This window comes from Schistocerca cancellata, chromosome 2 (genome assembly GCF_023864275.1).
Source record: "Schistocerca cancellata isolate TAMUIC-IGC-003103 chromosome 2, iqSchCanc2.1, whole genome shotgun sequence".
Classification (NCBI taxonomy): domain Eukaryota; kingdom Metazoa; phylum Arthropoda; class Insecta; order Orthoptera; family Acrididae; genus Schistocerca; species Schistocerca cancellata.
This window is the reverse complement of record NC_064627.1, coordinates 869,434,297-869,454,711: the sequence shown is the minus strand read 5'-3', so window position 1 is coordinate 869,454,711 and position 20,415 is coordinate 869,434,297. Positions and strand designations below refer to the sequence as shown.

The 20,415-nt window shown below is 44.6% G+C and overlaps 1 protein-coding gene and 17 non-coding genes across 21 annotated transcripts in view; all 18 read right to left on the bottom strand.

Moving 5' to 3' along the window:
- LOC126162821 (tRNA-uridine aminocarboxypropyltransferase 1) overlaps positions 1-20,415 on the bottom strand; it is a 32,345-nt gene that overhangs the window by 3,936 nt on the left and 7,994 nt on the right. For all 4 annotated transcript variants that reach the window (XM_049919568.1, XM_049919569.1, XM_049919570.1 and 1 more), the window contains exons 3-4: positions 11,168-11,229; positions 1,234-1,373 (exon numbers count right to left, since the gene is read on the bottom strand). In XM_049919568.1, the coding sequence (XP_049775525.1) occupies positions 1,234-1,373; positions 11,168-11,229 (202 nt within the window). The remainder of the gene's footprint in view (positions 1-1,233; positions 1,374-11,167; positions 11,230-20,415) is intronic.
- Trnas-cga (transfer RNA serine (anticodon CGA)) lies at positions 14,516-14,590 on the bottom strand. Its single transcript has one exon. It is a non-coding gene; the product is annotated as a tRNA-Ser (tRNA).
- Positions 15,419-15,493, bottom strand: Trnas-cga (transfer RNA serine (anticodon CGA)). Its single transcript has one exon. It is a non-coding gene; the product is annotated as a tRNA-Ser (tRNA).
- Positions 15,720-15,794, bottom strand: Trnas-cga (transfer RNA serine (anticodon CGA)). Its single transcript has one exon. It is a non-coding gene; the product is annotated as a tRNA-Ser (tRNA).
- Trnas-cga (transfer RNA serine (anticodon CGA)) lies at positions 16,021-16,095 on the bottom strand. The gene has a single exon. It is a non-coding gene; the product is annotated as a tRNA-Ser (tRNA).
- Trnas-cga (transfer RNA serine (anticodon CGA)) lies at positions 16,322-16,396 on the bottom strand. Its single transcript has one exon. It is a non-coding gene; the product is annotated as a tRNA-Ser (tRNA).
- On the bottom strand, positions 16,623-16,697 carry Trnas-cga (transfer RNA serine (anticodon CGA)). The gene has a single exon. It is a non-coding gene; the product is annotated as a tRNA-Ser (tRNA).
- On the bottom strand, positions 16,924-16,998 carry Trnas-cga (transfer RNA serine (anticodon CGA)). Its single transcript has one exon. It is a non-coding gene; the product is annotated as a tRNA-Ser (tRNA).
- Positions 17,225-17,299, bottom strand: Trnas-cga (transfer RNA serine (anticodon CGA)). The gene has a single exon. It is a non-coding gene; the product is annotated as a tRNA-Ser (tRNA).
- On the bottom strand, positions 17,526-17,600 carry Trnas-cga (transfer RNA serine (anticodon CGA)). The gene has a single exon. It is a non-coding gene; the product is annotated as a tRNA-Ser (tRNA).
- On the bottom strand, positions 17,787-17,861 carry Trnas-cga (transfer RNA serine (anticodon CGA)). Its single transcript has one exon. It is a non-coding gene; the product is annotated as a tRNA-Ser (tRNA).
- Trnas-cga (transfer RNA serine (anticodon CGA)) lies at positions 18,088-18,162 on the bottom strand. The gene has a single exon. It is a non-coding gene; the product is annotated as a tRNA-Ser (tRNA).
- On the bottom strand, positions 18,386-18,460 carry Trnas-cga (transfer RNA serine (anticodon CGA)). Its single transcript has one exon. It is a non-coding gene; the product is annotated as a tRNA-Ser (tRNA).
- Positions 18,687-18,761, bottom strand: Trnas-cga (transfer RNA serine (anticodon CGA)). The gene has a single exon. It is a non-coding gene; the product is annotated as a tRNA-Ser (tRNA).
- Trnas-cga (transfer RNA serine (anticodon CGA)) lies at positions 18,988-19,062 on the bottom strand. The gene has a single exon. It is a non-coding gene; the product is annotated as a tRNA-Ser (tRNA).
- On the bottom strand, positions 19,289-19,363 carry Trnas-cga (transfer RNA serine (anticodon CGA)). Its single transcript has one exon. It is a non-coding gene; the product is annotated as a tRNA-Ser (tRNA).
- Trnas-cga (transfer RNA serine (anticodon CGA)) lies at positions 19,590-19,664 on the bottom strand. The gene has a single exon. It is a non-coding gene; the product is annotated as a tRNA-Ser (tRNA).
- Positions 19,891-19,965, bottom strand: Trnas-cga (transfer RNA serine (anticodon CGA)). The gene has a single exon. It is a non-coding gene; the product is annotated as a tRNA-Ser (tRNA).

Genomic DNA, 20,415 nt, shown 5'->3' with positions numbered 1-20,415 from the left:
ATGCCGCTATATCATACAGTTCACCTTGTGTATAGGTGGTGTCCTACCATCTACAAATAAATTTATGATGTGGGCATTACATACAATTTTGCTACATCTACCACAACTTATCAAAAGTTGTTTTCAGGTCCAGCATTTCTCAATGGTTTTAAGTTCGACTTCACTTTATTGTTTATTGATGTAGACGGTGGTCAAAATTGGGTTACCGTAGAATTTAGTTTGTGTTGACAAGAATAAGATGAAAGGAATTACAACTTCGGGAAATTTCCCTCATCATGATGTCATCGCCTACAAGGCACTGATGGTGTCTGAGATTGGGCACATTCTGCCTTCACTAGTGCATCTGTTGTCATTTATGAACCACTGTGTATTCATTCAACACAAATGTGTACATTAAATCCTGATGATATGCTGTCTATTTAGAGTAAAGGTCATGGTGTATTGCAAAGTCTACTATGATGGGTGACTGTGCTTTATATACTTCATTTTAATAAATAAAACTACATATTGATCTTGTCAAACACCAAGATGTAATTGCCTCCTTTCATTTGCAGCCAATCTGGGCCCTCAGCACAGTTTCCTGTTACCTGTGGCTCCCTCTGGGTGCTTAATAGACTGTGTAAGCTGTTGCTATGTGCTGTCCTTGAGTTTATGACTCCCCTTACGAAACATTGTAAATCTGACACAGGTCTGGCCTAACGTCATGGTAATGAAATCATTGGCTATTAGCACGAAAGCAGCAGTCGCAACTGAAGGTAATTCTTTTTGGTAGTAGCACTTATGTGAGTGGCTGTCCTGATGAGAATCTTGACAGACACTTTAGCAGACAACAGATGTTCATATGTTTCCACAATTGCACTACATGATTTTTGCATAGGGCAGCACTGACTCAGTGAGGCAGCAACACATTTCAGTTGTTCAGAGCATTGATCTCATGTTGTTAATGTGCAGAACAAAAAGATTCAAACAAACAACCACAAGATTAAGTATATCCACAGTACCAGTGAATTTGGGTCTATATTAATACCAATTAAAATTAAACAAAAAGTTGATATCACCACCACTATTATCCCCCCCCCACACACACACACAGATAGATAGATAGATAGAGAGAGAGAGAGAGAGAGAGAGAGAGAGAGAGAGAGAGAGATCCTAAGATGGAAATGGAATTAATAAAAGGCTTCAAGGAAAGACAATGAACCTGGCAGGAAAAAAAGTAACTCAATATTTTACCTCTCAGGCGAGGATCTTTGTAAATTCCTCGACTTTGATTCCATGTGCTATCAATAAAAACAGCTCTTGTGACAGGTAAACTGCCTTCTGTTATGCTCCATGTACTTTTTGTATCATCCAGTACATTGCTGTTCGCAGATCTGAAATGAAAAGGAAACAGGAAACTATGATTAATTTTAATCAGTTACGAAAAACCTATGATCTACCTACAAAAGAAAAAGTATAAAAATCCAGGATGGAATGTAACAATATCGTGAAAAGGAAAGTTGCTACTCACCGTATAGTGGAGATACCGAGTTGCGGATAGGCACAATAAAATACAGCTTTCAGCCAGTACAGCCTTCATCAGAATTAAACGGCAAACACACACATACAACCAAACGCAACTCACACAGTGGTGTGTGTGAGAGTTGTATTTGTGTGTGTGTGTGTGTGTGTGTGTGTGTGTGTGTGTGTGTGTTCACCATCTAATTCTGATGAAGGCCTTACTGGCCGAAAGCTATATTTGTGACAGTCTTTTTGTTGTGCTTATCCACGATTCAGCATCTCCGCTATATGGTGAGTAGCAACTTTCCTTTTCACAATACTGTTAGAAGTACGAAGGGACTTCAAAAATTCAGTTACACAAGCTGTCCCATGCTAAGACCACCGTGCAGCAAGAGTGGCACATTGTCAGAAGACAATACACATTCTGAGTTTTCTGCAGACACATTTCTGCTATGGTATGGTTACAGGTGCATCACAGTGTGGAACAAAAACAGCATGGCAACTGGAAACATACTCCAAAGCTAAAGTATGCAGAAAGTATGATTCTAGTGGGCAAAACTTCTAAACTGCATACAGATTACCCATGAGATTCTAGCAGTATGTAGACCACATGCAATGTCGGTGTCCAGCCACAGTGAAATGGTGCGAACAATTTGACCCAGGCTGCACAGATGTGGATTAAGAGTCCACACCTTGCAACATGTGATTTCCATCTTTTCGGCAAGCTGAAAAAACATTGGGAGGGGGGGAAGGGTGCAAGGAGAGAGATTTTAATGTTATTTGGCCTATAATAATAACATGTAATTTACTTTTTGAAGTACCCTCATATATGTTTTTTTTTGTGCCTGTGTGTGTGCATGTACAATGAATGCAAACAATTCCAATTTATATCATATATTATTCAAAAGCTTTAAGATCCTCTCAGTATAAACCCTGGTCTTTTAATCAATTAACAGTTCAGCAATTTGCCATTCCTCCCATGAACAATGGATCTTGCCAAGGTAGGGTGGCTTGAGTGCCACAACCACACAGACAGTCATAACCATAGATGCAACCACAATGTAGAGACATCCGTGGTACAGTCAGATAAATATGTCGCTGTTGATGAGGGGCAGCATACGTTTTAGCAGTTGCAAGGGGAACGGTTTGGATGATTGACTGATCTGTCCTTGTAACAACAGCCAATATAGCCTTGCTGGTACTGTGAATGGTTGAATGCAAGAGAAACTACAGCTGTTACTTTTCACGAGAGCATGCAGTCTTCTGTATGGTTACATACATACTCTAGAACTGTAGCAAATGTGCTCCAGTTACACGGAATGAAGTATCTGGTTGAAAAAATACAGGTACACAGAAGAAAATTGTATGTCGGAACGACACATCAGCACATGCCTAGTATATGGACATGGACACGGAACTGTGTGTCGAAGAGTTTGCTGCTTATCATACCAAGGGTCTGTCTACTCTCCTCCCCCCCCCCTCCCCCCTCCACGTCCCATGTTCTTTCAGTAAAAAATAACCTTTTTATATAAACGTATGGTTTGCTCTCAACAGTGCTTAGCGTTACATAGATAGTATGGTACAATATATTAGGAAAACAAAGGAAAAAATTACTTTTTCACTTTGTACACTTGGTAACGAATAGCTGTATTTATGTTATCAAGAAACACATATGAACAAAATTAGGGTTTAATCTTAATTTAATTAAACAATAATAAAAAACTAACATTATATTAGCCAAATTCTGGCTTCTCTTCGACAACCATGCCTCCATCCTTGCTACCCTCCCTGTTTTCCTTTCCCTGTTGCTTCATAACCTGGGTTGTGGGTAACTGAATCCACTTTCCCTTCTTCCCTTTCTTTCCCCTCTTTCCTCCCTGATGAAGGAACAAAGTTCCGAAAGCTAGGAATGTAAATTTTCTGTTCTGTTTTGTGTATCTATCGGCTGTACTGAGCTGAGGTAAGTACTGGCCAGCCCCTCTATCTCTTTGATAGTATTTGTTTCACATCTTTCATCATCTATGACAGATTGGTTGGTTGGTTTAAAAGAGGGGGGAAAGGGACCAAACTACGAGGTCATTGGCCCCTTGTTCCTAATAAAAAAAATGCCACAAGTGTGAGAATAAAACAGACAAGACATATAACACAAAACTGAAAGAAAGGGAAGACCACGAGAACAAAGAAAAGGCAATGAACACTAAAAGGAACAAAAGAGGACAAGAAAACAACAGAGATATGCAAGAAACAGTTAGAAGAGAGTAAAACAAGGAAGCAGATTACAGTGGCTGGCCGACCACGAAAATAAAAAGGAAAAGCCAGCCACCCTGCAACACATTAAAACTTCCATCCTAAAAGCACTATGGTGGAGGACACAGAGGGACAAAGGACATGTGCTAAAACTCAGATTGAATGATAAAACCCACCTTCACAGATGAAACATAAAACCAAATCAAGGCATTGTCTGCAAAAATCAATGATAACGAGTCAGGCAACCAAAGATCTACATCTACATCCACATCCATACTCCGAAACCCACCATACGGTGCGTGGCAGAGGGTACCTCATACCACAACCAGCATCTTCTCTCCCTGTTCCACTCTCAAACAGAACGAGGGAAAAATGACTGCCTATATGCCTCTGTACTAGCCCTAATCTCTCTTACCTTATCTTTGTGGTCAGTCCGTGAAATGTAAGTTGGCAGCAGTAAAATTGTACTGCAGTCAGCCTCAAATGCTGGTTCTCTAAATTTCCTCAGCAGCGATTCACGAAAAGAACGCCTCCTTTCCTCTAGAGACTCCCACCCGAGTTCCTGAAGCATTTCCGTAACACTCGCATTATGATCAAACCTACCAGTAACAAATCTAGCAGCCCGCCTCTGAATTGCTTCTATGTCCTCTCTCAATCCGACCCGATAGGGATCCCAAACATTCGAGCAGTACTCAAGAATAGGCCATATTAGTGTTTTATAAGTGGTCTCCGTTACAGATGAACCACATCTTCCCAAAATTCTACCAATGAACCAAAGACGACTATCTGCCTTCCCCCACAACTGCAATTACATGCTTGTCCCACTTCATATCGCTCTGCAATGTTACGCCCAAATATTTAATCGCCGTGACTGTTTCAAGCGCTACACTACTAATGGAGTATTCAAACATTACAGGATTATTTTTCCTATTCATCTGCATTAATTTACATTTATCTATATTTAGAGGTGGCTGCCATTCTTTACACCGATCACAAATCCTGTCTTCAGTCATCTTGTATCCTCCTACAGTCACTCAACGATGACACCTTCCTGTACACCACAGCATTATCAGCAAACAGCCGCACATTACTATCCACCCTACCCAAAAGATCATTTATGTAGATAGAAAACAACAGTGGACCTACCACACTTCCCTGGGGCACTCCAGATGATACCCTCACCTCCAATGAACACACCATCGAGGACAAAGTACTGGGTTCTATTACTTAAGAAGTCTTCGAGCCACTCACATACTTGGGAACCAATCCCATATGCTCGTACCTTAGTTAGGGGTCACAGCAGCCAAAGGAGGACACAGCAGAATAATATGGGCCACTGTCAACCAGGCACTGCACCGACACTGAGGTGAGTCTTCACGGAGCAGGAGGTGGCCGTGGGTCGCCCAGGGATGGTCAATGCGGAGCCGGCAGAGAACCACGAGAGGTCCTCGTCGAGGACTTTCACAGATTCATGGTCCCCCTAATGGATCACAGTTTGTTGTGCGTACTGAGATTTTGCAATTCCGTCTCCCAAAGCTGAAAAACCTTGCGGCATAATAATGAACGCAGGTCAGTTGCAGGGATGCCCATCTCCAGAAGTGGTTTCCGTGTAGCCTGTTTGGCCAGCCTGTCAGCAAGTGCATTTCCTGAGATTCCAATGTGACCAGGGGTACAGACTGGACCGTTCCAGGGCATATATGGACTCCTGGATGGACGCTACCAAAGGATGATGAGGGTAGCACTCATTGATAGTTTTCAGGCTGCTCCAGGGGTCAGTACATAAAAGAAAAGACTCCCCTGGGCAAGAATGGAGATACTGAAGTGCACGAGAAATGGCCACCAGCTCTGCAGTGAATACACTGTAGCGATCGGGTAAGCAATGGTGGTCAATATAGCCAACGTAAGCAACGTCAACGCGACCATCAGCCACCGACTCGTCAGTGTAAACCACTTGAGAGCTCCAGAACACATCAAGAATGGAGAGGAAGTGACAGCGAAGAGCCACACAGTTAAAGGAGTCCTTAGGGCCATGCACAAGGTCCAGATGAAGCTGCGGCCGAAGCGTACACCATGGAGGACTGTAAGTAGAGGTGGTAACGTGAAGGACTCCAGTTCAGAGAGAAGGGAGAGGACGCGAACTGCAATCCTAAGCCCCGACCGCGGCCGCCAATACGGGAGATGGACTGCCGCAGGCGGGAAAAGGAGACGGTACTTCGGATGTTCAGGAGAACTACGAATGTGTGCTGCATAACTGGCGAGCAGTTGTGCAAGTCTCATCTGCAATGGGGGGACCAGTACGCTGGACACCAGACACATCCTCAAAGCTCCTGTCACCAGTTGAACCCCACAGTGGTGCAGCAGTACGAAATGCAGAAGTCGTCTGCATACACAGACGGTGAGACGGAGGGCCTGACAGCTGCTGCTAGACCATTAATGGCCACTAAAAATAGAGACACACTTAACACAGAGCCCTGCGGAATTCCATTCTCCTGGATATGAATGGAACTATGGGAGGCACTAACTTGGACACGGAAAGTACGGAGCAACAAGAAGTTTCAGATAAAAATCAAGAGCAGGCCCTGGAGACCCCACTCAAATAATGTGGCAAGGATATGATGTCACCAGGTCGTGTCGTATGCTTTATGTAAGTCAAAAAAGACACCAACCAGGTGTTGGCCGCCCTGACATGGAGCCAGTAGGCCACGTGACTCCAGGACCCAACCCAAACGCAGACATACCATATGTTCCAGCAGGTTACAAAGGACACTGGTGAGGCTGATGGATTGATAGCTATCCACATCAAGCAGGTTTTTACTGGGTGTGAGCACTGGAATGATGGTACTCTCCTGCTATTGCAATGGAAAGACACCATCGCACCAGATTCGGTTGAAGATAACGAGGAGATGTCCCTTCTAGTGAGATGAGAGATGTTTAATCATCTGGCTATGGATCCGATCAGGCCCAGGAGCTGTGTCAATGAATGAGAGGACGTTCCCTTCCAGCCGCCATCTGAGAGTGTGAAAGGCTGGGGGGGGTAATTCTCCGACACAGAGGCTTGAGCAAAGTGCTTGGCTATCACGTTTGTGTCGGTAGATAAGACGCCATTTATGGTAACACCAGGAAAACCTGTTGGGATCTAGTACCCGAAACAACGTTTAATCTTTGACCAGATGTGGGAAGGTAACATATGGTACCCAATGGTCGAGACGTAGCTCTCCCAACACTCCTGCTTCGGTTGTCTGAGAAGTTGGCGAATGTGGGCACAGAACAGTTTAAAGGCTATGAGGTGCTCCAGGGAAGGGTGCCACTTATGACGCTGTAGAGCTCGCCAACACACTAATTTCTTTAGCGTCTTTCCGGTGACCACCACGGGACTGCCTTATGCCTCAGGCACCCAAAAGAGTGAGGGATCGTGTTTTCTGCTGCAAAAACAATTATTGTAGTCACTGCTCAACCATCACATCGATGTTACAGTGTGCGGGAGATTCAACAGTGACAGCAGAGGTGAAAGTTTTCCAGTCCGCCTTGTTTATAGCCCATCTGGGCAGGCATCCATGGGTCTGACACAGGGGCAGTGACAGGAAGATGGGGGAAGTGGTCACTACCACACAGGTCATCATGTACTCTCCATTGGATAGGCGGGAGAAGTTCTGGGCTGCAAATTGATAAATCAATGACCAAGTAAATACCATGAGCCACATTGAAATGTGTGGTGGCCCCAGTGTTTTAGAGGCAGAGGTCGAACTGAGACAGAAAGTTTCGACATCTCTGCCTCAGCCATTAAGCACAGTGCTACCCGACAAGGGATTATGGGCGTAAAAATCTCCCAAAAGTAGGAAAGGTTTAGGTAGCTGATCAATCAGTGCAGCTAATACATTCAGGGGTACTGCATCATCTGGTGGAAGATATACATTGCAGACAGTTATTTCCTGCATCGTCCTTATTCTGACAGCCACAGATTCAAGAGGGGGTTTGAAAGGGCACAGGTTCACTACAGACTAAGTCTACGACATAAATGCAAACTCCACCTGACACTCAATTATAGTCGCTACGGTTCCTGCAATATCCCTTATAGCCATGGACGACAGAGGTCCACATTGCCGGGAACCAGGCTTCCTGGAGGCCAATGCAGATAGCAGGTGTAAAGCTGAACAGTTGCCGTAGCTCAGCAAAGCGGTCGAAAAAACCACCACAATTTCACTGGAGGATGATGTCATCATGAGACTGGGAAGGCATGGAACATTCAATGAGTTAGTTTACGCCTCAGAGTCACCAGCTGCCACCAACTTATTGCCTGAGCAGTTTATATCCATTGTGTCTGATGGTCTGGCAAGATCTAGGTCGATAGCGGACACTGAAATCTCCACCCCATCCTCAGATGCAGAGCTTGTAGGCAGTGATGTTGTGGGTGCCAAAGCAATTTCTTTGGTCTTCGGGGTTTTCTTTTTGGATTTCTCTCCCTGCTCCTTGGTTTTCTCTGGTTGGGAGGACTTCACTGGCTCAGTCTCCGGAACTGAGGATGAGCGTGAAGCCCTACGACCAGCTGCTTTTGGGCTCTTCAGCCACTTCAGTGTCATCTTTCCCACTAGCAGAAACCTGGGAAGGGAGTGACCCAAGAAACCCCTTCCTAGTGAGAGAAGCCTACAAAGACTTACGCTTCTCCGACTTAGAAGTGAGGATGGACGTCCCAGATGGCTGGGGGGAGGGGGGCAGGGGGGGGGGGGGTGTTGCTACCGAAGTAAGTGGTGCAAGAGCAACAGGGAGGGAAATGGCCCCCACCATCAAGGGGGCAGCTGTAGTCTTCCGGCTCTGAGAGATGACTGGTGCTGGTGGAGTTGATGGTGCCAGAACTGTTGTAGCGATGGCATAAGACGATGTCATAAACACAGGATGCAGACGTTCAAATTTTCTCTTAGCCTCAGTGCAGGTCAGTCGGTCCAGGGTCTTGTACTCCACGATTTTCCTTTCTTTCTGGAGTATCCTGCAGTCTGGCGAGCAAGGCAAATGGTGCTCACCACAGCTGACACAGATGGGAGGCGGGGCATGTGGGGTATTGGGGTGAGATGGGCATCCACAATCTTTACATATGATGCTGGAGGTACAGCAGGAAGACATATGGCCGAACTTCCAGCACTCAAAGCATCACATCGGGTGAGGGATGTAGGGCTTTACATCACAGCAGTAGACCATCACCTAGACATTCTTGGGCAATGTATCACCCTCAAAGGCCAAGATGAAGGCGATGAAGGCACCGGTGGCAACCTGATTATCCCTCGGACCCCAGTGGACACACCGGACAAAATGCACACCTTGCCGCTCTAAATTGGCGCCCAGACTTCAAAAGAAGGTCCCTGTGAAATATGATACCCTGGAAAATATTTAAGCTCTTACGGAGCATGATGGTTACAGAAATATCCCCCAGCTTGTCACAAGCAATTAACACCTGTGACTGGGCAGAGGATGCTGTATTGATCAAGACTGAAGCAGATCTCATTTTGAACGAGCCCTCCACCTACCCAAACTTGTCCTCTAAATGCTCAACAAAAAACTGAGGCTTCATCATCATGAAAGATTCCCCATCAGCTCTCGAACATACAAGGTACTGGGGCTAATAAGATCCGCTGCTATCCTTACCCTGACGTTACTCCCATGGTGTGGCCAGGGAGGGGAACAATTTGGGGTCATACTTCTGTGCACTGAATTGAGCTCATGAACGCTTACAGACTGCTGGTGTTTCACCACAAGCAAGAGATGATGGACTACGCTTCATCGTGTGTCATCCACCCTGATGCCACCTACTCCGACTAGGGCTCTCCCCATAGGCGCCACCCATTTGATATTCAAGTCTTTTGTACTGACTCCCACCACAGAGACCTAGAAAACCTCAGCTTGACATTCATCACCATCTCAATCCTGCTTGTAGCCACTGCCTATACCAAAGGTGGATGACCCAAAATCTCACATCAGCCCCAACCTGATTTTGGAAATCAAAGTAAGCACATGATATGTTGTTGTTGTTGTTGTTGTTGTTGTTGTGGTCTTCAGTCCTGAGACTGGTTTGATGCAGCTTTCCATGCTACTCTATCCTGTGCAAGCTTCTTCATCTCCCAGTACCTACTGCAGCCTACATCCTTCAGAATCTGCTTAGTGTATTCATCTCTTGGTCTCCCCCTACGATTTTCACCCTCCACACTGCCCTCCAATACTAAATTGGTGATCCCTTGATGCCTCAGAACATGTCCTACCAACCGATCCCTTCTTCTGGTCAAGTTGTGCCACAAACTTCTCTTCTCCCCAATCCTATTCAATACCTCCTCATTAGTTACGTGATCTACCCACCTTATCTTCAGCATTCTTCTGTAGCACCACATTTCGAAAGCTTCTATTCTCTTCTTGCCCAAACTAGTTATCGTCCATGTTTCACTTCCTACATGGCTACACTCCATACAAATACTTTCAGAAACGACTTCCTGACACTTAAATCTATACTCGATGTTAACAAATTTCTCTTCTTCAAAAACGCTTTCCTTACCACTGCCAGTCTACATTTTATATCCTATCTACTTCGACCATCATCAGGTATTTTGCTCCCCAAATAGCAAAACTCCTTTACTACTCTAAGTGTCTCATTTCCTAATCTAATACCCTCAACATCACCTGACTTAATTCAACTACATTCCATTATCCTCGTTTTGCTTTTCTTGATGTTCATCTTATCTCACTGACTCCAAAGGCTTGCCTAATTATAACCTCCTTTTCTGTGTGCCTAATTATAACCTCCTTTTTTTGTGTGTTCTGCCGTTGCTTGGTGAGTAGACATTTTATCCATTCAATTACATTACAGAGTATATATGTAGATGTATTAAATCAAAACAATGACTTCTGTGACTTCATAAACAATTGATGGATGGTGCTGTGTCCTTGCAAATATATTCAGAGTTCTCAAATGATAATAAAAGCAAATGTTCTTTGGATTTGTCTTTTATCAGTGACATTTTCATCACTCAAAGTTTTTGAACAGAAATTTTTTACCGGAGTATTAAAAGGGGTAGGACTAGTCTTTAAACCAGTTGTTGACAAAATTCAAGCCTCTCAAGCTAACAAATGGTTACTATCATAGTGCCAACTTGTAAGCAAATAGCCCTCTTTCAACATTGACATCAGGCTACTACTACAGACCACTCTGCCACAAAAACTCAGTTTCCAAAAAATAATGTACAAACAAAATACAAATTTTCACTATTTTATTCTATCTCTGTTTGTGGACAAAAGATGACACACACCACACCACCATTACGTTGCAAGTCAAGGCCGACATCCTGTGTCAGTTGGTTCAACCAACTTTCCACAAATATACAGTTGCTTATCAATGTCTGTGAGAAAGAATAAATTTAGCTCCATCACCACGCAGGATACTTACCTTGGTTGTATGAAGAGTTCTTCAATTGTAGATGCTGCCTTTCCTGGATATACAAGAACGACCTGTAATAATGATGATGATAATGATAAGGATAGATAAAATTTTAAATTTAACAGTTTTAAACATGGCTGTTAATCAGCAACCGTATACTAGTTTCAACATAAGATTATACAGCCAATCGATTGCAAATAACCATTAGGTACATTGACCTAGGTTTCGACACCTACTAAGGGTGCCTTTATCAGAATGAAATTTTGATAAATTCTACAAAATAATACATAGAAATTGAGTATGACAAAAAACACATTAGCCAAGGTGACTGAAATAAGCAGATGACATACAGGAATTTGCCATTACTGCACCCAAATTCCTATACGAAATCTGTGTATTTAGGTCCCCCTGCCTGCCTTTACATTTTTGACATATAGTTTAGGACACCCTGTGTATTTTCAGCAACTGATTTTGCTTGCGTTACTGTGATGACTCCCATGTCATTTACAGATGACCCTGATATGAAATAAATAAAATTTAAAATTTTTTCAACATAGGATTATACAGCCAACCGGTTGCAAATAACTGTTAGGTACTTTGACCTAGGTTTCAACACCTACTAAGGGTGTCTTCATCAGAATGAAATTTTGATAAATCCTATAAAATACATAGAAAATTAAGAATGACAAAAAACACGTTAACCAAGATGACAATTTTCAAAGCATACAAAGGTTACTTACATAAAATTACATTGCTAAAAAGGAATGGTCAGAATTTTAGCAGCTACGCCCAAGTCAAAAGTGAAATAAAACATTCCAGCCTTTGCCACATGTACCTAGACAGGAACAACATCAGACTAACTAGCTCAGTGGCTTACATTGCTGCCATGAAAACAATACAAGTTGCACTACCAGTCAGGAGCGGACAGTGACATGAGCCCATTTGAAACACTACATCATAAATAATTGAAAAAATGACAGTTAATTTTAAAAACAAAATATAAAGGAAGAGAGCTTAATGTCGTTTTGAAAGCACACAGTACTCAAGCAGATTAAGAAAAACTAACAGATATCTGTTAGGCTTTACAGAAATTACTATTACATAAAGGACAGAAAGATAAATAAAATTTTACTAACAGCTGTACAATCCAAAAAGTATTTGCATGAAGGTAACTTCAGTAGCACATATCTTTGAGACTCAAGGAAAATAATGTTTCAGAACCAGGAGCAGGAAAATGTAGTAAAAATAGAGCAATCAAAATTTCGCAAGCAGTGAATTAAACCATAGTAAACATTTTTGTTAAATAGTTGAAACTGTTCATTGAGGATGAATATGCCTAAAAATCCCCAGTTCTTTGAGCCTGTGACCTTTCTTTTCTCTATCTAAAGGGACATTTCTTCAATGCATTTTTGGTTTGTGTCCGGAAATTAGCAGATGATAACCAAAAGTGGAATTATGTACATTAGTGCCTCTTTCTCCCAACAAATGTTCTTTGTACCTGACACTAAAAGGCTTTCCAGTTTGTCCTATATGGACACACATCATAAGTGATTTTATACACTCCTGAATTGCATATAGGAGCTACTGTGGACTTGAGATTATGAATGAAATATTTTTGCAAGTTATCATTCGAGGAAAAGGTAATTTCGAATTCCATATTTTTTAATCAGAAGATGACAAATTTGATACAAAATAGAACCTAAAAATGGAATCAAGAAAACATTTGTACTTCTTACTTTCAGAAACAGCACTGCTGCCGAAGTGGTCACTTTAGTGTCAGTTTTGACTTTGAAGATCTTGTCAGCTAACATGAGATCATAGCCATTATTAACTGCAATAGTTTTTATAACATTCATCTTTTCATTAAGCTTTTCAGGTGACAAGGTACAGAAACCGCATGGTGATGCTGAATGGAAAAATGCTTTCTTATGGGAATGAGGATGCGCTGACTAACAGACAATTTGATCTGTATTACTGGCTTTTTGAAAAACACGGAAAGAAATTCTGTCATTGTCAATAGCAACAACCGAGGTCCAAATAATTAATCTGACAGTTGTTATTATCTAATTCTCATATGAAGCTGATTTTTTCATGAAGACTATTAAAAATCTCAAAAAAACAGTGAATTCCTTCCTGCATATGATTAAAATGCCTCTATGTACCAACCATATGACAAAATACCAAGATCATCAGCTGAAAAATTACTGAAGAATGTCTCATCCAAAAAATTAATGAAAATATCAGCCAATATGCCTGCCAGTGGATTTCCCACTGACAAGTCATCAGGCTGATGGCAATGTCTGCAAGTGGAAACAAAATAGTTGTCTTTTACTATATTCTTAGCAGTGATTTGCTCATCAGAAATATCTTTTTAAAAAGTACGTAGGTTTTTTTCAACAATGTCAATGGTGGTTTGAAGAGGTACATTAGTATATAGGTTCGTGATATCTAATAAAAACAATTTAGTATCTTGGTCACACTGCGAATCTTTGATTTTACTGACTGGATGTTGGCTATTGATGGCAGAATAATTATTTCTAAAAATAAATGACTCTTATTTTTTCTTGAAGAAACCTTGCTAACTCTTGATATGCACAGTTCATACTGTTCACAATCAGAAGTATTGGATGGTGACTTTTATATACTTTAGACTGGGAACTCAACATCTGGGACCAGTGGATTCATATTAATAAGATTTTTATATGACATTGTTTGAGCAAATGCATAGTGCTGCTAACAGCAAGTCTAATTACTTTTTATAGCATGGAGGAACGGATCCTCATCTAGCTCCAAAACATTATTCGCCTCAAAAATTGTAATGTTTTAGACTCATATTCATTCTGAGTAGCAATGATTTCAGCATTCCCTTTGTCAGACTTCATTACAGAGCACTGTTTTCTTTTTCAGCTTGGCATTAATATTTTTAATCAATTTCTTACCAACATCATATTGACAGAAGGTTTTTAACTGCATGTTTCTAAAAACTTCTACATAAATCATGAGCTACCCTTATTTTTCAACAACCGTCTACTTTGACTCTATCAAAGTAGACACTTGTCGACAAACATTAAGTTCTCTTCCTTCATATTTGGTTTTTAAAATTAACTGTCATTCTTTCAATTATTTCTGATATAATGTTTCAAACGGGCACATGTCACCATCTGTTGTTGATAGGCGGCATGACTTGTATTGTTCTCATGGAGGCAATGTAAGCCACTGGGCCAATCAGTCTGGTGTTTTTCCTAGCTAGGTACATGTGGTAAAGGCTGGAATGTTTTATTTCACTTTTGACTGGAGCACAGCTACTAAATTCTGTCATCTTGGTTAATATGAAACTTCCTGGCAGATTAAAACTGTGTGCCCGACCGAGACTCGAACTCGGGACCTTTGCCTTTCGCGGGCAAATGCTCTACCAACTGAGCTACCGAAGCACGACTCACGCCCGGTACTCACAGCTTTACTTCTGCCAGTACCTCGTCTCCTACCTTCCAAACTTTACAGAAGCTCTCCTGCGAACCTTGCAGAACTAGCACTCCTGAAAGAAAGGATATTGCGGAGACATGGCTTAGCCACAGCCTGGGGGATGTTTCCAGAATGAGATTTTCACTCTGCAGCGGAGTGTGCGCTGATATGAAACTTCCTGGCAGATTAAAACTGTGTGCCCGACCGAGACTCAAACTCGGGACCTTTGCCTTTCGCGGGCAAATGCTCTACCAACTGAGCTACCGAAGCACGACTCACGCCCGGTACTCACAGCTTTACTTCTGCCAGTACCTCGTCTCCTACCTTCCAAACTTTACAGAAGCTCTCCTGCGAACCTTGCAGAACTAGCACTCCTGAAAGAAAGGATATTGCGGAGACATGGCTTAGCCACAGCCTGGGGGATGTTTCCAGAATGAGATTTTCACTCTGCAGCGGAGTGTGCGCTGATATGAAACTTCCTGGCAGATTAAAACTGTGTGCCCGACCGAGACTCGAACTCGGGACCTTCGCCTTTCGCGGGCAAATGCTCTACCAACTGAGCTACCGAAGCACGACTCACGCCCGGTACTCACAGCTTTACTTCTGCCAGTACCTCGTCTCCTACCTTCCAAACTTTACAGAAGCTCTCCTGCGAACCTTGCAGAACTAGCACTCCTGAAAGAAAGGATATTGCGGAGACATGACTTAGCCACAGCCTGGGGGATGTTTCCAGAATGAGATTTTCACTCTGCAGCGGAGTGTGCGCTGATATGAAACTTCCTGGCAGATTAAAACTGTGTGCCCGACCGAGACTCGAACTCGGGACCTTTGCCTTTCGCGGGCAAATGCTCTACCAACTGAGCTACCGAAGCACGACTCACGCCCGGTACTCACAGCTTTACTTCTGCCAGTACCTCGTCTCCTACCTTCCAAACTTTACAGAAGCTCTCCTGCGAACCTTGCAGAACTAGCACTCCTGAAAGAAAGGATATTGCGGAGACATGGCTTAGCCACAGCCTGGGGGATGTTTCCAGAATGAGATTTTCACTCTGCAACGGAGTGTGCGCTGATATGAAACTTCCTGGCAGATTAAAACTGTGTGCCCGACCGAGACTCGAACTCGGGACCTTTGCCTTTCGCGGGCAAATGCTCTACCAACTGAGCTACCGAAGCACGACTCACGCCCGGTACTCACAGCTTTACTTCTGCCAGTACCTCGTCTCCTACCTTCCAAACTTTACAGAAGCTCTCCTGCGAACCTTGCAGAACTAGCACTCCTGAAAGAAAGGATATTGCGGAGACATGGCTTAGCCACAGCCTGGGGGATGTTTCCAGAATAAGATTTTCACTCTGCAGCGGAGTGTGCGCTGATATGAAACTTCCTGGCAGATTAAAACTGTGTGCCCGACCGAGACTCGAACTCGGGACCTTTGCCTTTCGCGGGCAAATGCTCTACCAACTGAGCTACCGAAGCACGACTCACGCCCGGTACTTACAGCTTTACTTCTGCCAGTACCTCGTCTCCTACCTTCCAAACTTTACAGAAGCTCTCCTGCGAACCTTGCAGAACTAGCACTCCTGAAAGAAAGGATATTGCGGAGACATGGCTTAGCCACAGCCTGGGGGATGTTTCCAGAATGAGATTTTCACTCTGCAGCGGAGTGTGCGCTGATATGAAACTTCCTGGCAGATTAAAACTGTGTGCCCGACCGAGACTCGAACTCGGGACCTTTGCCTTTCGCGGGCAAATGCTCTACCAACTGAGCTACCGAAGCACGACTCACGCCCGGTACTCACAGCTTTACTTCTGCCAGTACCTCGTCTCCTACCTTCCAAACTTTACAGAAGCTCTCCTGCGAACCTTGCAGAACTAGCACTCCTGAAAGAAAGGATATTGCGGAGACATGGCTTAGCCACAGCCTGGGGGATGTTTCCAGAATGAGATTTTCACTCTGCAGCGGAGTGTGCGCTGATATGAAACTTCCTGGCAGATTAAAACTGTGTGCCCGACCGAGACTCGAACTCGGGACCTTTGCCTTTCGCGGGCAAATGCTCTACCAACTGAGCTACCGAAGCACGACTCACGCCCGGTACTCACAGCTTTACTTCTGCCAGTACCTCGTCTCCTACCTTCCAAACTTTACAGAAGCTCTCCTGCGAACCTTGCAGAACTAGCACTCCTGAAAGAAAGGATATTGCGGAGACATGACTTAGCCACAGCCTGGGGGATGTTTCCAGAATGAGATTTTCACTCTGCAGCGGAGTGTGCGCTGATATGAAACTTCCTGGCAGATTAAAACTGTGTGCCCGACCGAGACTCGAACTCGGGACCTTTGCCTTTCGCGGGCAAATGCTCTACCAACTGAGCTACCGAAGCACGACTCACGCCCGGTACTCACAGCTTTACTTCTGCCAGTACCTCGTCTCCTACCTTCCAAACTTTACAGAAGCTCTCCTGCGAACCTTGCAGAACTAGCACTCCTGAAAGAAAGGATATTGCGGAGACATGGCTTAGCCACAGCCTGGGGGATGTTTCCAGAATGAGATTTTCACTCTGCAGCGGAGTGTGCGCTGATATGAAACTTCCTGGCAGATTAAAACTGTGTGCCCGACCGAGACTCGAACTCGGGACCTTTGCCTTTCGCGGGCAAATGCTCTACCAACTGAGCTACCGAAGCACGACTCACGCCCGGTACTCACAGCTTTACTTCTGCCAGTACCTCGTCTCCTACCTTCCAAACTTTACAGAAGCTCTCCTGCGAACCTTGCAGAACTAGCACTCCTGAAAGAAAGGATATTGCGGAGACATGGCTTAGCCACAGCCTGGGGGATGTTTCCAGAATGAGATTTTCACTCTGCAGCGGAGTGTGCGCTGATATGAAACTTCCTGGCAGATTAAAACTGTGTGCCCGACCGAGACTCGAACTCGGGACCTTTGCCTTTCGCGGGCAAATGCTCTACCAACTGAGCTACCGAAGCACGACTCACGCCCGGTACTCACAGCTTTACTTCTGCCAGTACCTCGTCTCCTACCTTCCAAACTTTACAGAAGCTCTCCTGCGAACCTTGCAGAACTAGCACTCCTGAAAGAAAGGATATTGCGGAGACATGGCTTAGCCACAGCCTGGGGGATGTTTCCAGAATGAGATTTTCACTCTGCAGCGGAGTGCCCGACCGAGACTCGAACTCGGGACCTTTGCCTTTCGCGGGCAAATGCTCTACCAACTGAGCTACCGAAGCACGACTCACGCCCGGTACTCACAGCTTTACTTCTGCCAGTACCTCGTCTCCTACCTTCCAAACTTTACAGAAGCTCTCCTGCGAACCTTGCAGAACTAGCACTCCTGAAAGAAAGGATATTGCGGAGACATGGCTTAGCCACAGCCTGGGGGATGTTTCCAGAATGAGATTTTCACTCTGCAGCGGAGTGTGCGCTGATATGAAACTTCCTGGCAGATTAAAACTGTGTGCCCGACCGAGACTCGAACTCGGGACCTTTGCCTTTCGCGGGCAAATGCTCTACCAACTGAGCTACCGAAGCACGACTCACGCCCGGTACTCACAGCTTTACTTCTGCCAGTACCTCGTCTCCTACCTTCCAAACTTTACAGCTCTCCTGCGAACCTTGCAGAACTAGCACTCCTGAAAGAAAGGATATTGCGGATACATGGCTTAGCCACAGCCTGGGGGATGTTTCCAGAATGAGATTTTCACTCTGCAGCGGAGTGTGCGCTGATATGAAACTTCCTGGCAGATTAAAACTGTGTGCCCGACCGAGACTCGAACTCGGGACCTTTGCCTTTCGCGGGCAAATGCTCTACCAACTGAGCTACCGAAGCACGACTCACGCCCGGTACTCACAGCTTTACTTCTGCCAGTACCTCGTCTCCTACCTTCCAAACTTTACAGAAGCTCTCCTGCGAACCTTGCAGAACTAGCACTCCTGAAAGAAAGGATATTGCGGAGACATGGCTTAGCCACAGCCTGGGGGATGTTTCCAGAATGAGATTTTCACTCTGCAGCGGAGTGTGCGCTGATATGAAACTTCCTGGCAGATTAAAACTGTGTGCCCGACCGAGACTCGAACTCGGGACCTTTGCCTTTCGCGGGCAAATGCTCTACCAACTGAGCTACCGAAGCACGACTCACGCCCGGTACTCACAGCTTTACTTCTGCCAGTACCTCGTCTCCTACCTTCCAAACTTTACAGAAGCTCTCCTGCGAACCTTGCAGAACTAGCACTCCTGAAAGAAAGGATATTGCGGAGACATGGCTTAGCCACAGCCTGGGGGATGTTTCCAGAATGAGATTTTCACTCTGCAGCGGAGTGTGCGCTGATATGAAACTTCCTGGCAGATTAAAACTGTGTGCCCGACCGAGACTCGAACTCGGGACCTTTGCCTTTCGCGGGCAAATGCTCTACCAACTGAGCTACCGAAGCACGACTCACGCCCGGTACTCACAGCTTTACTTCTGCCAGTACCTCGTCTCCTACCTTCCAAACTTTACAGAAGCTCTCCTGCGAACCTTGCAGAACTAGCACTCCTGAAAGAAAGGATATTGCGGAGACATGGCTTAGCCACAGCCTGGGGGATGTTTCCAGAATGAGATTTTCACTCTGCAGCGGAGTGTGCGCTGATATGAAACTTCCTGGCAGATTAAAACTGTGTGCCCGACCGAGACTCGAACTCGGGACCTTTGCCTTTCGCGGGCAAATGCTCTACCAACTGAGCTACCGAAGCACGACTCACGCCCGGTACTCACAGCTTTACTTCTGCCAGTACCTCGTCTCCTACCTTCCAAACTTTACAGAAGCTCTCCTGCGAACCTTGCAGAACTAGCACTCCTGAAAGAAAGGATATTGCGGAGACATGGCTTAGCCACAGCCTGGGGGATGTTTCCAGAATGAGATTTTCACTCTGCAGCGGAGTGTGCGCTGATATGAAACTTCCTGGCAGATTAAAACTGTGTGCCCGACCGAGACTCGAACTCGGGACCTTTGCCTTTCGCGGGCAAATGCTCTACCAACTGAGCTACCGAAGCACGACTCACGCCCGGTACTCACAGCTTTACTTCTGCCAGTACCTCGTCTCCTACCTTCCAAACTTTACAGAAGCTCTCCTGCGAACCTTGCAGAACTAGCACTCCTGAAAGAAAGGATATTGCGGAGACATGGCTTAGCCACAGCCTGGGGGATGTTTCCAGAATGAGATTTTCACTCTGCAGCGGAGTGTGCGCTGATATGAAACTTCCTGGCAGATTAAAACTGTGTGCCCGACCGAGACTCGAACTCGGGACCTTTGCCTTTCGCGGGCAAATGCTCTACCAACTGAGCTACCGAAGCACGACTCACGCCCGGTACTCACAGCTTTACTTCTGCCAGTACCTCGTCTCCTACCTTCCAAACTTTACAGAAGCTCTCCTGCGAACCTTGCAGAACTAGCACTCCTGAAAGAAAGGATATTGCGGAGACATGGCTTAGCCACAGCCTGGGGGATGTTTCCAGAATGAGATTTTCACTCTGCAGCGGAGTGTGCGCTGATATGAAACTTCCTGGCAGATTAAAACTGTGGGCAGGTGGTCAGCCATGGCCTTGATGAAGGAACCATCCCACCATTTACCAAGACTGTGGACTAAATTTTATTTAAACATTACAACAATATTTCTGCACTGATGGAAAAATTAAATTAACAATATGGTAATTATAATGGAAAATATCTTCAAAATAGTGCATCTTCATGCTTTTGCAGGGTAAAGACTGTTCCACAAAATTTCAGGTGTGCAGTCACATAAAT